The 16,442-nt window shown below is 35.1% G+C and overlaps 1 protein-coding gene across 1 annotated transcript in view; it reads right to left on the bottom strand.

The window, feature by feature from the left end:
* Positions 1-13,588, bottom strand: part of CNTLN (centlein, centrosomal protein) — a gene marked incomplete at both ends in the record, with an annotated part of 61,287 nt that extends 47,699 nt beyond the window's left edge. The window contains 5 exons of the mRNA XM_009700326.1: positions 3,531-3,754; positions 4,400-4,493; positions 7,385-7,559; positions 10,149-10,669; positions 13,500-13,588. Coding sequence (XP_009698628.1) covers positions 3,531-3,754; positions 4,400-4,493; positions 7,385-7,559; positions 10,149-10,669; positions 13,500-13,588 — 1,103 coding nt within the window. The remainder of the gene's footprint in view (positions 1-3,530; positions 3,755-4,399; positions 4,494-7,384; positions 7,560-10,148; positions 10,670-13,499) is intronic.
* Between the last annotated feature and the right edge of the window lie 2,854 nt (positions 13,589-16,442).

The raw sequence follows: 16,442 nt of genomic DNA, 5'->3' as shown, positions 1-16,442 counted from the left end.
AATGAGACTTACACAGGCATTTTGAAAATGCCTGCTTTGCAAATGCCTGTGGCATTCCAATAAGAAACACAGCTTATCCTGTGATATCAGCTGAGAAACACTGAAGAACTGATGCAAAAGATCCTATGGTACTTTTGAGCAGCAGACCTGTGATTCGCATTGACATAAATAAGACAAGCACTAATGACTTAACCTGCTTATGATTTTAATGTCTGTCTTAGTTTGGCTACAACAGGACTATTTCTCCTTTCAGGCGTTTTTCTTTCAGTTAAGTTTCTTCTAAGTAATTGCACTTTCTGAAAGTACAGCTACATGTTTTTCAGACACTGTCTGCGCTTCAGACCCGGTAACACTCCACATTCATAGTTGCTACTGAAGTATCACCAGGATTGGTATGCAGAAAGGCCCATTAGTAGTACTAGTATTAATACCTTATACTTTTTTTTTCATTATTGTTGTATTATTAAAGTAGTTTTAATTTCCAGCCCCTAAGTCTCTCTCCCTTTTCTCCTACCTTTCCCCTCCCGGGGGAGGGAGGGGTTAACAGAGAGCGTATGCCGCCCGCTGTGGGAGCAGGCCCAGCCTTGAACGGTGACAATGTATTATTCAATATACTTTCAACTTTTGCAACAAGAATGACACCTGCTGCATAAAACTAATTATAATTACTATGCTGTGTGCAATAAATGCACTCTTCTTATAAGCAGTCACTTAGAAATAAGTAGAGGGCGGAATCTTAGAAAAAAAATAATTCCCTGGATTTTTCCAACATCTCCTTTCAGACGTTTTTCTAAGAAACTAAGGAAATGCTAAATCTTTTTGCTTCTATATTATCAGCTCCAGTTGTGATTTCTATACACTGATAGCAAAATGTAACTACTGTACTTCCGTACAGATGGTCTTGACTCAGTGCTGATGTGAATCCTTGGAGCTTTGATTCTCACATGTGCGGTCACTTTTGCAGAAATATGCAAAGAATTGCTTTTGCAGAAACAAAACAAAGCAAGAAGCCTACATTACTGCAAAGAGTTTATAAGGCCAAACAAAAAAAAAAAGAACTTGAATCCAGCATTCTGAAGTCCTACAAGCAGACAGACAAGTATGTACATACATACATGTCTGTGATACACAAAAATATACATGTACATACATTCTGAAAATCAACAGATGCCAAGCAGTCCTTAGACTGTATAAACTGTAAAATCTGTCTCAAAACGAACATCTGGAACATTTAAATCTTAAATCTAGAGTTGATCTGCTAGCACTAGATTCCTATGGGATTATAACGAAGGACTGACTGCACAAACATCTGCCTTTGTCTGCTAATGGATTAATTTTTTTAGCTAATTTCAGGCAACGTGGCATCTCATCCAAGCCATGATGTTAATGTTTATAGCTGCTAGAATGTTATACTTACCTTAGCCCAGCAACATAAGTTCACTGTTAATATATTACTCAGAACTTTAAGATTACATATGGAAGCTTATTTTTGGATATTAGTAATTTTGACACTCTTGAAGTGGTTAAGAGTCTTCCTAAATGCAGAGATTGTCTCAATCTTTTAGTTTTTCATGGTTTGTTTGCTTGTTTTTTACCTACTACCTGTACAAGAAAATTCTAAAATCTAAAGTAACAGAAGCATTGAGAAGAAACAATGACAACAGTGTTCTTGCTAGTGAAAAAAAAAAAAAAATTTAAAAAAACATCATTTCCCTTGCAGTATCCTAAAACTTCACTTCTAGATAGTATTTCTTATTTATAAAAAAAAAAAAAAAGAAACCAAAACACAAAAAGCCACACAAATGTGTGCTTTACAACCATTTGATCTGTCTGAATCATGGTTCTCTCTCTAAAATGTGTGTAGCCTGCAGTGACTGTGTAGGTTCTTTACCTCCTTAATTTTCACTTGGCAAGTGGCCCAAGGCTCTGCTTTAAATTTCCCACTTGGTAGCACTAGTATGGAACCTGAAGAGTAATTAGTTGTAAGAAAGGGAATTTGAATTGTTTGCTGAGAAGGAAAAAAATGTGCATGCCTAATAAAGATTTTTCCTTGAGTACCTGCAACACCATTTATTTATTTTTGCTTAGAATGCACCACCCTTTAAATAGACCAGTGACTATTTTTTAAAAAAACTTTCCAGAAAAACTGATTGAAAGAAAACTGGTTTGTTTTTAGATCATGCTATTTCACTTTTACTCAGTCTTTTACATTACAGCAGTAGTTATCTTGACACAAATTTTGCTTTTTTTTTTTTTTTTAAAAACAGTTTCCTGATAATGGTCTTTTTTATTTTATTTCTCACACTGCTCTCCTATGGACACCTAAGTTGTAGTCTTCTAGGAAGGCAAATCATGGAAGATTTCGAAGTAAGCAGAATATTTTACCTAAATTACACATGTAAGTCTCTGAGAAGTTTATACTGTTCATGAAACTTTACATTATGATACTGTTTGTGAGATAGGCAGATCTCCATTGGTTCCAAAGACCTTGGAAACTCTTTCTGAAGAATTCATTACATATATATAGTTATGCAAAATGAGTAACAGAAACGAGGTTTTCTCTCCTCTGGAAATTAGCAGTTCCCCAGCCCTAAGAAAGTGAAAAGTGCTGCTCCTGATACTGCTTCTGCCTTCTGTGCAAAGACAGAAATGCAGAGCAGTTTGAGGGGGAGGGGATTTGATTTCTTTTTTAATGTCTGCCTCCTTCCAGCAAGTCCATCTGTTGTAACACTATAATTCTGGAAGCAGGATGTGTGTGTGACCAACAGGAGACAATTACTGCAAAAGTGTTTGTTGATTCAGCTCTATAAAGGGTAGGCCAATCACTACAGTATGAATAGAAAAGAATTCCAGCTGAGGAGCTGCATATAGATTAACACAAAATACATATATATAAATGAGAATGGGGAAAACCAGAAAGAAGTAGTAGTATGGGAAAGGATTAAGTAGGAATGAAGACTGAAGAAGAGAAGAAAGCTGGCATCTTTGGGACCATTAACCAAATAGTTTACTAGTCTCTATTTTCATAAATCTTGTTCTCTGCCTTTCCACATTGACAGAGAAAGATGTGATTAAACAGATATGGAGCCCCCTTTCGAAGAAAAAACCTGTTGCCTTGAGTAGTCCACTCTAGGGGCATATGGAGACTGCTGGTTTCTCCAAAAGTGCCTGTTCTTCATAGAGGAATGGGTGCTAGTTCATGTGGACTGACCAGATTCTCAGGGAATTTCTCAGACCACAGGTTAAAAGTGAAACTTCCCTCACCCATTTGAATGCAGGTATAATGTCAGCATGAAGACCACTTCTTTTTCAGGATTAATGAATTGGGTTGATACAATAGTAAATCAGGTCTCAATATCATATGTACATAATAACTGATTCAGAATCTCACATAAAACATGCTAATATGTAACATGTCATAATTTTATCATAACAAATAAAGAGACAAAAATCAATGTTATCAAAATTTCACAGAATTACAACAGAATTAAGCTGAACATTGTAAGACCCCATAATGAAAAGTACTTTACCTGTATGGTCAGTTTACTAGTTTGAAGTCTCTGATCAGCCAAATGTAGCTCAGTTGTTAATTTTTCATTGATTTCTTTAAATCCCTTCACAGAAGACACTGCTATCTTCTTTTCATTCTGTAAAACAGCTATCTGTTGCTGCAATGACTTAATTCTTTCCTGCAGTAGGCTAACAGAGTAACCCGGTTTCTGGACAACGATATTTCTCCTTTTTGTTCTGTTCACTAAACATAAAATGGCATGTTATTAAACTGACAGCTCATTATAAATGAGATTATTTCTAATTTTTCTTTGGCCCTTCAAAACACTGTTCTAGCCTCTAAAATATTTCTGAGTAAGGTAAATTAATTTAGTTAACTTATAAGTGCTCTGTGTTGTTGTTTTTCTGAAGTGCCAACATTGCAAACTCAACGAGGACTCAGAAGCTAAATGTGGATCAAGCTTCTGATTGGTAACACCAGAAATAAAGGCTTCAGTGTCTCGTTAACAGATTAACCAAAGTAACAGTCTAAGCCAAAATACCATTAATTTTGTTTCATTGGCTGTGTTGGCTAAAAGGGACAAACAAGAACAAAAGGTAGTGAAAAGGCTTATTTTAGTCGGCAGATTCAACAGGTCAGACTTAGTAAAAATAGAGTATATTTTAACTGTGCGAAAAGATGCTGTCTGACAGGTACTTTTTATACAACAATTTGATTTTAAAATAATGAGCTAAATCTTTGAAAATAAACTCATGCAAATTTAAACAAGCAAATCCTGCAACAGCATTTAAGTGGGTTTGTGTAGTATAGAAGAGGGTTTGGAATATCAGGCAGGAATGTTTTGTCAATCTTACTTACGAAGTTGTCAAAAATATATAATATTCCTACCTTTGTTTAGAATTGATGGATAAGATGTTATGAGACAGCAGATCTTCCTCCTCTTGGAATGTAACTTTTCTAGGTCTTTATTCAGTGAACGGTCCTAAATAAAAAACAGAAGCACAAAGCTAGCTTCGTTATGGCACACCAACCACAATACTCCAAAGTTTTCCAATTTGAATTGAAACAACAACAATCACTTCAAATAATACAGAAAATTCTAATTAATTTTAATTTGAAAATCAGTCTTACAACATTAGCCAGCAAAGAGTACAAATTTCTGTCTTTCCCATCAAATGCAGAAGAAATAGCCAACTGTTATAGGTAAACCATAACCCTTTCCAAAGAATCCCAGAGAAAAATGAAGCATCTGGTAATGCCTACATTAATTTTTTAGATATGATATGACCTTACTCATAGGGAAAAAAGATGGTGTGTATTACTTGAAAGCCTACAGTATCCTGTTTTTGAAGATATTTAAGTGGAAATAAAAAGGAATAGCGATTTTATTAGTTCAAAAGGAAGAAGATCAGATTAGACACTGAGCTGTAACTGGAAGATGCATGAATATATATGAACATGAAAATACTATTCCTGTGTTTGTACAGGGTTTAAGAAAAGTCAGCTGCATGCCTTTTAAATATCTGATTTGAAAAATCAGCTATTTCTAGAACCTATCAAATGTTCAATGACAGAAGCAGAGGATGAAAAAGAAAGCTGTTTGCAATATGTAAAATTAAAATGGCCAGAGCAAGGTTTACTCCACAAAGTACTATTTCCCTGGCTCTTAAATGATGATTCTATTTTGAAATATTTTTGTTGTGGAATTCTGCAGCATTTATCCAATTTTTAAAGTCTTCAGTTTGCAATTTGTATGTGATATCATCCAACATATTTCTGGAAATATTCATAACTAAAATAGCTGTTCATCAAATTCAAAAGAGTAAGCAGCAACGGATTATCTATTAGCTGCACTGAACAAATTAATGACATTGTACGACATCTTACCCCTGAATTCTAGATTTGTACCATTACCACACAATTTGAAGGACAGGGAAACAGGATATGCTAGAAAAAAAGAAATTAAGTGCCAACTTTTCAGACTAAAACCAAAGCAAAGGAAAACAAAGGTCAAGATCTTGTAGGTCTGTCTCCTTCAAGTAGTCTCTTAATTATTTTATTCCATGTCTCAAAGACAATAATAGAAACCAGTACTAAGCCCCATCAGTATGATCAGAGGATGCTAAAGTCACTGAAGACATGAAATTAGATGAACGATACTAGTCTGAAATGGTGATTTTATGTTACAGAGAACTGAGCTCTCAGCAGCTCATGAGCAAACAATCCATGTTTGCAGCAAAAAGATGGAGATCTCCACTCTAGGCCACAGCTCTGATATATGTATGAGTTGTAAGAGGGTGCCAGTAATGCTCCTGATACTGCACAGGGTATTACATATTTGTACCACACAGGGCAAAACTGAGAAAGTCCTTGTGTCATAAATGATCTCATCTTCAACTCCAGGTATAACTCAGGAGATTTCTCTAGCCTCTTTGTATAAGAATACCATGACCCTGCTGGAGTGTTCTTGAATCCTCAGGAAGGATTTAAGATTTCTGTTAAAATTGGTGTTCCCAATTGTCAATACTAAACATGTTCGCAATACTATCTTCTGTACTCACAAACCATGATTCCTGCGCAAGCTCCAAGTCCACCAGTCTGTTACACGCATGTATCAGAACATATCTGTGTTTGTCTTTTCCAGGAGGAACAGAAAGTAAATTCAATACAGGCAAACAGGAGATGTTCTGGTTCTGTCTATGCTACCATGCAAGAGAGGTCTGAGCCTCCTGGATTCCTTGCCTTGTATATCCTCAATTAGGAGCAGCAGGAGATAACAGGAGTAACACACTCGGTCAGATTTTCACATATATCATGTGCTCCTGCTCATACTATGTATTCTATACCAACAGGTGGTTGCAGAAGATTTTCCTTTTTTTCATTTTTTCTGTCAGAAAAATAGATCCTTTGAGGGAAACACACAATCAAGAATATATAATAAGACTAGATAGAGTTTGTACTTGCTTTAAAATTTTGGAGACCAAGAAAACACAATCTGTTTTCAAACTCTTTACTATATCACCACATGTAACAGAATTTCAAACTAGTTTTCTAACAGCAAGTTGTTCAGCATTTCAGTATTCTGTTTCCTGAACTAAGAAACAACAATATCTGCTTGTGTTTTAAATTCCATGAAGTGATTCATTTGGGCAAACACAGAAGGGAAAAAGTATTAGACACTGTTCAAAAGTAAAAAAATGTGTTATCTGTTACAGATTGTAGGGAGCCTCTAAAGACCTGGGAAACGACTGGCTGGCCCTTTTCTGTGAGAAAACAGCATATAGATGTTCGGAATGAGACAAGAAGTTCAAATCCCAGACAATGCATGTAAACGGGCTAAGAAGATGCTAAAAGTGCACTTTTCTCTAAACAGAATCTCCTAGACAGACACAGAGCCAAAAGCACCTTTCTAAGATGGAGATAACTCTTTCTGTGCACACCAAATGAACTGAGAGGTGTTCATGCTTGATTAGCCAGCAAACCATTTTGCCAGAGGGGAGGAGAGAAAGTTGCTGTTTCCTTGTTATGGGTTAGGTCACTGTGTTCTGTATTGCTTTTCTGACTGAGAGAGAGTTTAAGAGGATGTCTGTGGCATTCTTTGTTTGGAACGTGAGACAGCAGGACTAGCTTACAGCAGCTTTAATTTTGTTAATCAGCTTTTGCACTCTTGACACCCCCTCCAAATACTTTTGCAGACTAATCATTCAGAAAATATTTTAAATTATAATGAAACTACCCATTGAATATCTGGAAGCAGATTTTCTTTTCAGTTTACAACAAGTCAAATTAATTAAGAAGGGAACACCAGTGATAATACTAACTATTAAACTTCAATATTCTGCACAGGAGAACAAAACAAGTTCTATTATATACCTTTTTATTATACTGCTGGTTTTTGCCTCCTAAATGAACAATGTTGCAGGGCTTTTGACTATCTTGCATTTGCGTTTTTCCCTGTTGTTTACTTCTGTCTGGCAGTGGATCAATGTTTTGCACTGTCTTCATAATCACTGTTTCCAAACTTTCAGAAGTTGGTATTTCAGAGTCACTAAAACAGCACATTCAGGAAAATAAAGCAAAATAAAGCTAAACGTTAAAAGTTCAAAACAGCCAATTGAGCACATAGAAAATAACACATACAAGAAAGAAGAAAAACTAATATAAAATCCAGACAGTATTAAGTTGATTTATTCAACAGATGTTTACAAATACAATAAAGAAGAAATGTCTAATATTGTCTTATCAAGTTCTAATTTGTCAAATGGAATCTCACTCTACAATGCACGGAGGTCTGAGACTTCAACTGCTTCTTAAAGGATAGCTTTTGTTACACTCTACAGTAATTGACATACATGAAGAACTACTTGATAGTACTTCTAGTCTGTGAATGGCTCAGGAAGATATAATATGCTTCTACTTTCTTTCATTTTCACATTTGATAACAAACAAATGCAAAATACTTCAGTGAATAACATTTTGTTTCAATTGAACATTATTTGTAGCATTGACTGAGACAAACTCAGAAATCGCACTTCAGTGAAATCTCTGGCTAGCACCCCTTTGGAGAGCTTTTAAATTCTGTAAGCTTGGTAGTCCTTCTACTGAAATTGCCTGGCATGCAGAGAAATTGGACCTGAAACTTTCATTCTACTTAAAATTTTTCCTTAAAGTTGCACTCAATGTGCTCTTAATTTACAGTTTTTTCACTGCCTTGCTTATCATTTATTTTCTGATATCCAGTGAAGTCTAGCTTAAAACATGAAGTCTCGGATATATCATTTTCTATACCATCAGTGTCTATTCATCATCATTTGTGCAAACAGATTTGTGAAGGAATCCCTCAACAGAAGGTAATTTTGATTTGTCACTTTTTAAATCAAGACATTCAAAAAGGCACAACTGAGTTCAAATTAACTTGCACCATCATAAAAATCAATGGTTTAGAGATGGAGGCTACTTAACCAGAGAAAAGGCCACAAATTGAGGGGAATAGCTCGTACAGAAACATGTTTATACTTTCCAAAACCTGTCCTGACACATTGGTCTGTCTTACTGACTGGTACGAACAGAAATCAAAGTAATAGTTTGATTGTGCTGCAGTAGCACAGAGATATTTCTAACTACATATACATTTGCCTCACCTGAAGCATTCTTTGCTTTCAAGGAATGTTCTGTTTAGAAAATGGAAGGCTTGAATCTAGAAACTCAGAGACAGCTACTAGTGATAAAGAACAGTATTTATTAATAAGTAGAAGAGGGAACTAAATGAAGATATTTCCCTAACTTGTTGAGAATAACATCTTGAAACACCATCACCTTCAAAAATGTTTACTGTTCTATGACAAGAATTCCCTAACCCAATACTTGTACAATTACCAAAAACCGTATTTATGGCTAGCCATGACAACTGAAGCCATACAATTACTTTCTACTTCACTTCAAACTCAAATTGCAATGACAATTTGTTTGCTCAGTTTTGTTCTTAAAAAGCAAAACATAGTAAATTAAATAAAAATGCTCACTAATTGCAACAGAAAAACACATATGTTTTCTGTAAAATCAGATCTCTAATAATAAATTAAACGGAAAAACAAACAAGCTTTACATTAATGACAGCAACTGACAGATTACATGATTCTTAACTTGTTTTCTCTCTTAAGATACTGTGTTCAGGAGCACCGTATTTCGCATGGGGAGAAGCAGTGGAAGGGTTCCATTTGCCACTGTTGATTTGCTCTGTATGACATAGAAAGCCAACATGAAGCCTATGAAGACAATTCCGTTTTCTTTATCCATTTGTCACCTTCTCTATATTTTGGGTAAATACGGGCTTGAGAAATTTCTTTGCACGTCTCTTAGGAGAAAGTATTGAAAGACACAGTGTGATACCCATTTACCTAGTGGCTTACTGCTGCATCCTCAAGTATGTATGGACAAGATGCAGAAGCAAAAATTCTAAATGCTTATGAAGCTTGCCAGTGCAATTTTCTGAGGGCCTTGTGACTCATGACTGGGAGTCTATGCAGTAACAATTACCTTTAAAGAACTTATTTTTAACCATCATTCAATTAAAGTTAGTACAATGACTGTGCATAAAACATACATGAAATAATTAGTGTGGATGGTTCTTAATTTAAAGGATGTTAAACAGCTTGTAGACATCTGCTAGCAAGCTGAAATGGGTCATTCAAAATTTATCTAACTAAATTAAGGGGAAAAAATGTTTCTCCTCCCGGGTCGGCATGTCACAAGATAACTAAACCGACTTAGTAGGCTTGCCTGGGAATCCTTAGCTGTCAGTGGTGAATATGCAAAGGGCCAGCAAATTAAATCAACCTGCCAAACTGTCAATTTCAAGCCTCATGACTGCATGAAAATAGCATCACTGGAAGAAATCAAGCATTGCCTTCTTTTGGGTTTCCTGGCACCTATTCAAATACTCATGCAGTTGTGGCTAATTTTGCATGCAAATTTCAGTCAATAAGCTCAGAACAAGACCTCCCAAGATATTTCAAAGGATCTGACAGTATTTTTTTTGAATACCAAATCAACAGTAGTTGAAATTCAATCTCCATTTGCTAGTGCTTTACATATGCACAGTGTCCCCTCTACAGGGCTAAGTTAATGAGAGCCGTACCTGCTTTCACTCACATCCTCCCAGCCGTCCTTACTGAAGTTCTCAAATACATTACTCATAACCTTGATAGACTGTTTGAGAAAAGCTCCATGATGTCCCAAAGAGCTCTTTTTCTTGGCTGTTTTTAATTTAACCTTGGTGCCTGTTATCTTGCAATTACATTGCCCAGAGGTTGCCACTGCTTTGGCTTCATCCAGCAAACACTTCAGCCCCTGCAGTTGACTCAGCAAATCTTCATTCTCGTTTCTCAACCTGTTAGCTTCTGCCACTTGTCTCTTCAAAGAGGCAGCTTCCTTTTCCTGCTCATCAATCACTAACTGAAGTTCTGCTTTGTCTTTTTTTATTTCACAGATCCTCCTCAGTAGTGTTTCTAGCTCTCCTTCTCTTGCGTCTGCATCTTCCTTTTGCAGTTTTAAAGATGCTTTCAAATAATTTTTCTCCTTCAATAAATCTTTATTTACTTCTTTCTGTTTCTTTAATTCCCCTTCAATAGCTTTGACTCTTCTTTCTAGTTGTTGTACCTAACAAAAGCAATTGATAATTTCAGCCTGTCTAGTAGAAAAAACCCTATGTTTTCAGATATATTTATTGTATGACAATAATACTACATTAAGCACAAGGACAAAAGCAATCCATAGTCCTTAAATTAAAAATAATTCTAAGGTAGTGCAGATGAAAACATTTTAGTCGCAATAATACAGCTGTTTAACAAGGGGCAGATGGTAAAAGAAGTTAAAATTCCAGGCAAAGTGACACAGAAGTTTAAGTATGCTAATGAACCTTCCTGATGCATCTTGAGCTTATTACTGATTTGGTTATACATGCTAATTGAAATTAAAAAAAAAACATTTTCAGAAGGAAAAGTATTTTGAAATACAGACAATTTTGCACTAGCTATCTAAATCAACAAGTTTTTTCAAGTGTTGTAAATACACAAATTAAATATTAATTTGATCTTCCGAAAACCCCCAAACAAATCATAGCAAGAGATAGCAGAAATGTATATGCTATTAACAGAAAGGGAAAATCTATCCTATTCCAATGAAGTCACTTTACAAGCATCTCATACATAATTTGGAGAAACATATTCTACCTATATATGATGGATATGCTTCATTTGTAAAGCCCTTTGAGTTTTACACATATTCAAGGCCATTAACAATAAACTGATTCTCAATCTTCTGCTGGAATATTTGCTTAAAGTTACAACCAAACCCCACCATTTCCAGAAATAAGAGGCAATTTGCAGGTACTAAACTGAACATCTAGTCTGTGAAATTTCCCTAGAAGCTTCCAAAGGGCATCGGAGTGAGCTTTGCGCTCAGTAACCACTTAGTCATTTTGGAGAAATATTTTTGGTTGGTTTTGTACAAGCTCCATCCCCAGTCTTTCACTAGGGGAAGTGCCAGATGCTCGAGATTCTTCTGGACAGGGGTAGGAAAGACTGTTTTTCAAGGAGCTATAGTAGAATGCATATTGCCAACTTGAACTATTGATCTTGTAAAATACTGGCCGATTCCATCAGTTTGTAGCCATACGAAATGTCAAAACTTGGTTTGACACTGAAAATATTGAAACCACATTATTTCTCAATAAATGCTGTATGTTTTTTCAAGGACATTTTGCCACTGTATTTCAATTTTTTTAAAATTTATGGAATGATTTACAAAGTGGGTACTACAGATTTGATTCAGATAAATGCGAGGTCTTAATGTACAGTGTAAATTAGGGCAAGACCTGCTCAAATTTCATATATATTTATGAATTTGATATTGAATTTGTGAGTTTGATAGCAAACCTTTAATATGCATGCCTATCCATTACTACCTTCCTTTATGGAATCTCATAGCTCGCCTACAATGAAGAGAGACTGCCTTATGGTTACATAAAGTTATTGGGTGAAATTAGAAATAAAAGGGATTTTTCCAAACACTTCAAGGAATCCAAGGTTTATGATTAAAATAATGGTTTGTACTTTACTCCCCAATGATAAAGACTTAGACCAGTACCTTTCTTCAACCACCTTCCTAAACTGAGATTCTGTTATTATTTTCTCAGTTCTCTAAAGCAACCTTTTGCACTCACTAGCACTTAAAGTCATGTATGACAGCTGGAAGGAAACAAACAATGAATAGCTTCTACACCTATCCCTAAGGTACCATCATAACTCTGTATATCCATAGAGATAAAAATTATGTAGTACCTAGCAAACAAAATTATAGTTCTGAAATATAGATGATAAGCAAGCATAAACTGTGTGACATTTCAGATGGTAGCGTTCATATTATTTCAATTACTCACTCTACCTTAAGATAAATGAATGTGAGCACTTCCTATTCTGTGTGTTATTATTTTAACATGATGTTTGTCATTCAGTAATAACGAGATGACAGCCTTCATTGCCTGACCATATGGCAAGTGTTAGAAGTATATGCAATCACATCATCTGCTGTAAATTACCATACTTCCTACAAGTTAATTCACAAATAAAAAATAAATAGACATACCCGAACTGACATTCAAATTTATAGATTTGTGTTTATTCAATTTAAGCATGCTTTTAAAGATTTATAAGTAATTAAACAAATATTATTTTGCAAAATGACAAACAAAAGGCATGATACTGTTTGAAGGATGTCTTGTCTTTGCAGCAAACAAAACATATGGTAAAATACAAGTGAGCTCTCTTAAGTGAACACCTGTTAACATCTAAACTACTTGTGTATATTACAAATATCAATACAAATAGCAACTAGTTAAGAACATCTTGTTACTGTATGAGGTAAAATATGTAGAATGTTGAGCAGTAAAGATTAAATACTTATCATATTTGCTAAGCCAAAGAACACTAAATGCTTACAGTATGATCTTGTGAAAAGAGTGATAAACCCACATATGTAGAAAATATCTGCATATGCAGTGTTGTGCTAAAATTTAAATACAACAAAAGGTGGATTTATCACTGTTATGTATCAATTTTATTCTGTGGCAAGAGATCTATGGAGATTAACACCTAATACCATGTAAAGTTAAATACTCAGCAAAAGAAATGAAGGTTTCTGAACTTAAAAGTGGTAAAATGTTAAGCATACGTTACTTCAAATTTAGATAATTTGTTAGTTTTTAACATTATACCTCTAAACATTCTTCTCATTTTCTCTGACATTAACCATGTTTATCTCACATGATACATTCATAGCTACTTCACTAGAATTAATTTCTGACACAATTTTGGGAATTCATATTTTTGAATTAAGAAAGGAAAATCATGGCCTAAATTCATGAGTACTGACTTATATATATTATTCTTATATTAAAATTTAGATCTGTTTGCTGGGGTTGGTATCTTACCTTCTGTAACATCTGATGTGAAACTTCTTTCATATTCCTCTTTGGAGTACTGTTCTTGACTCCATCATCTTCACTAAGTTTAAGTGGCTCTATCAGAAAATAAGCAATACATCTATTATCAGGGAATAAATAAAATACATTGTGACATGTAGTATTTCACTAAAACAATACCTTGACATTTTAAGGAAATGCATCCTTTACTTCCACAATTATTTATAATGTGGTCTATTTTCTTGACAAGCCTTTTGGTCAGTTTCTAACGAGTGACCTCTTTTCAAAGTGTTCTCTCACATAATTATGAATCTTTGCACCATCACAGTATGTTTTTTTCAGAGTACAAGCTTTTCAAAGGTACAATAGGTCTGCAGGTTAAAGACGCCGTACTTTCATTCTGATTTTTATTCTTTTATGGACTATTCCCTCTATGCCTTAAAAGCAGAATTCATTGCCTTTTTATCTACACAGTCACTACCAGTTTTATTCTCTAGGTCTTGTCCCCTGCTAAGAGGATCAGAGTGACTGGTGAACAAAGCAAACAGTAACAGAATTAGGATGGATGAAAACTTTAAACTCCTTTTTTCGTTACGTGAAAGATCATGTACTTCCCTAGATAAATCACACAAATCATTCCATTGTAATACTGTGAATTAATACAATTAGAAATTGATACAACTAATGAGAGTGAATATGACTAAAAGCATCACTCTCAGAGACAGCTATGCACTTTAGGTACTAAAAATCCCACAAAAGACAGGTTAAACATTAGAACTATTTATAAAGAAGAATGCTAAGAAAAAGTTTAGAAGTACTAATATGCATGGTAAATCAGAAGTAAAATACATTCTGTTTAGATTTGAACCAAGAGCTTAGCATTCAAATTGCCCACTGCTCACAGAAACAAGCAACTGCACACCTCAGAAGGAGTTTTTCTTAGAATATGAAATATTACCTTAAAGAACAAAAAATCCCAACACTGTAAAAACACCACAATATTCACATTTCTTTTCTTGCCCTTCTTCCCCCAAAATTAACTTAAAGAATTAATCTTAAGGGATACATGTCTGTGCTACATGGTGGAGGTCTGCTTTAGAAGTATCATTTCAAACTACAAGCAGGCACTGCAGGTCACTTAAAAACTTTTGATTTATAAACAAAGCAAGTGTAGAAGAAAACAGTGTTACTCTCTGTAGATTCACAATCCTCTTGATATAAACAGTGACTAACAAGTTTGTTAGAGTGAATTAGACCTTTCTTTTGTCTTTGGAACATGTCATGGCCAATTAATACTTCTGTATTCATGAAATAAATGGAACACTATTCTAAAGATAATAAAAGCTGAAAAAGGTAAAACTATGCATCTGGGGAATATGTACCTTTACCTTGATATTAATATGTTAGTTCCCATGTTATTTCAGACTACAGTCCCCCAGCACAGTGGTACTGCATACATTTACAACATTCTTTAAGTAACACACAAAGATAATATGAACATGCTTTTCATCTTTTCCTAAATATTCACTCATTTGAATGTCTGCTGTAGCTTTTATATCAGCATTTACTGTACTCCACTGAAAAGACAAATGATTTCCCATAGTCAAAGAAACTGATCAAAGCACACATGGCGTTATGTTTATTATTTGGATGTATTAAAATACAATTTAAAACTCTATAAATAAACATATTATATGCAGAGAATAAAGACTACTACTGCAGAATAGATAGAAAAGACTATACATGTTCAGTATTACCGCAGAAGTCACAAGCAACATAAATTAAAGCCAAAGGTCACTGATGCATAACTCTTTCTATAGAGCTTAAAATAAATGGTCTATTCAGCCCCCTTCTCCCCTCCTCCTTTCTAACTGTTAGGCAACTGTTCACAGGAATTGGTTAGGGAGGCAATGAAACAGCATTGCCTGTAACTGTCTGTCTGTCTGTCTATGATAGCAGAAAGATTCATCATATCAGTCTACTCAGCAAGACGTATGCTCTACCCATCATATTCCTACATAAAAAAAATACCAAGTTCTCCCTCAAGGAATAGACCCACAAGTCATAAACCCCACTATCTTCAGTCATCAAAATACCATGGTCTTACAGAAGTATCCTTACATCCCACTGAGAAAATATAGTTAACTGCCAGCTTTAGAATGTAACTAATAATTCCTAATTAATAGTCACCAAATCTGATCAGTTAGTTCAATATCACTGCCAAAATGGTACTTGAACTTTGATACTACAGTTCACTGTTTGTATTTGCAGAAAGCCTTCTTACACAAAGAAAAATCTATCAGTTTAAAAAAAAAAACAAAAAAAAAAAAAAACCAAAAAAACCCCAAAAAACAGAGCTCTGTAATAGTCACTCACAGAGTACCTACATGAACCATCAAAAGAATTACATTTTTGCCTCTAGTATGCACCAGGTGAAGGATTCCCCTGACAGAGAGGAGGTGCTGTGATGCAGAAAGCCACTGTGCTACTGGCTCCAGCAGCAGCCGCCCACGCTCCCAAAGGTGTGCCAAGTCTGAAACAGCTGGTGGGAAAAAACACTGCGAAGACCACAAGAAGGGAATGCCATTCTCACACATGAGCTGGGGACATGGTAGATTCAGAAGGGTCTCATAATGAAAGATGCCTTCAAACTGCCTCCTTAAAGAATTAGCAGGTTAACAGTTTACCTTCTTTTAATAAGGCCCTTGCTATTTTTCTGATTTGATGGACCCTCTTTCCTGCTTTCGGAGGAAGTGGCCTAAGTACCTGCCAACACATTCTTTACATTCATACACAAATAATAACATGAATAGTATCAACAGTGAATTTGGATTTGATGACTACTGGAAAACTGGCAATGGCAAAAGAGACACCTTGGATAACTGAATCAGGATGGAAAGAAATTGGGAATGGCAGGAACAGAGTTCCCTTTTCCCCTGACCTCCTTTATCT

The sequence above is a fragment of the Cariama cristata genome, unplaced genomic scaffold (genome assembly GCF_000690535.1).
Source record: "Cariama cristata isolate BGI_N322 unplaced genomic scaffold, ASM69053v1 scaffold8945, whole genome shotgun sequence".
In the NCBI taxonomy this organism is placed as follows: Eukaryota; Metazoa; Chordata; class Aves; order Cariamiformes; family Cariamidae; genus Cariama; species Cariama cristata.
The sequence above is the reverse complement of the archived record's forward strand: the minus strand, read 5'-3'. Positions and strand labels throughout refer to the sequence as shown.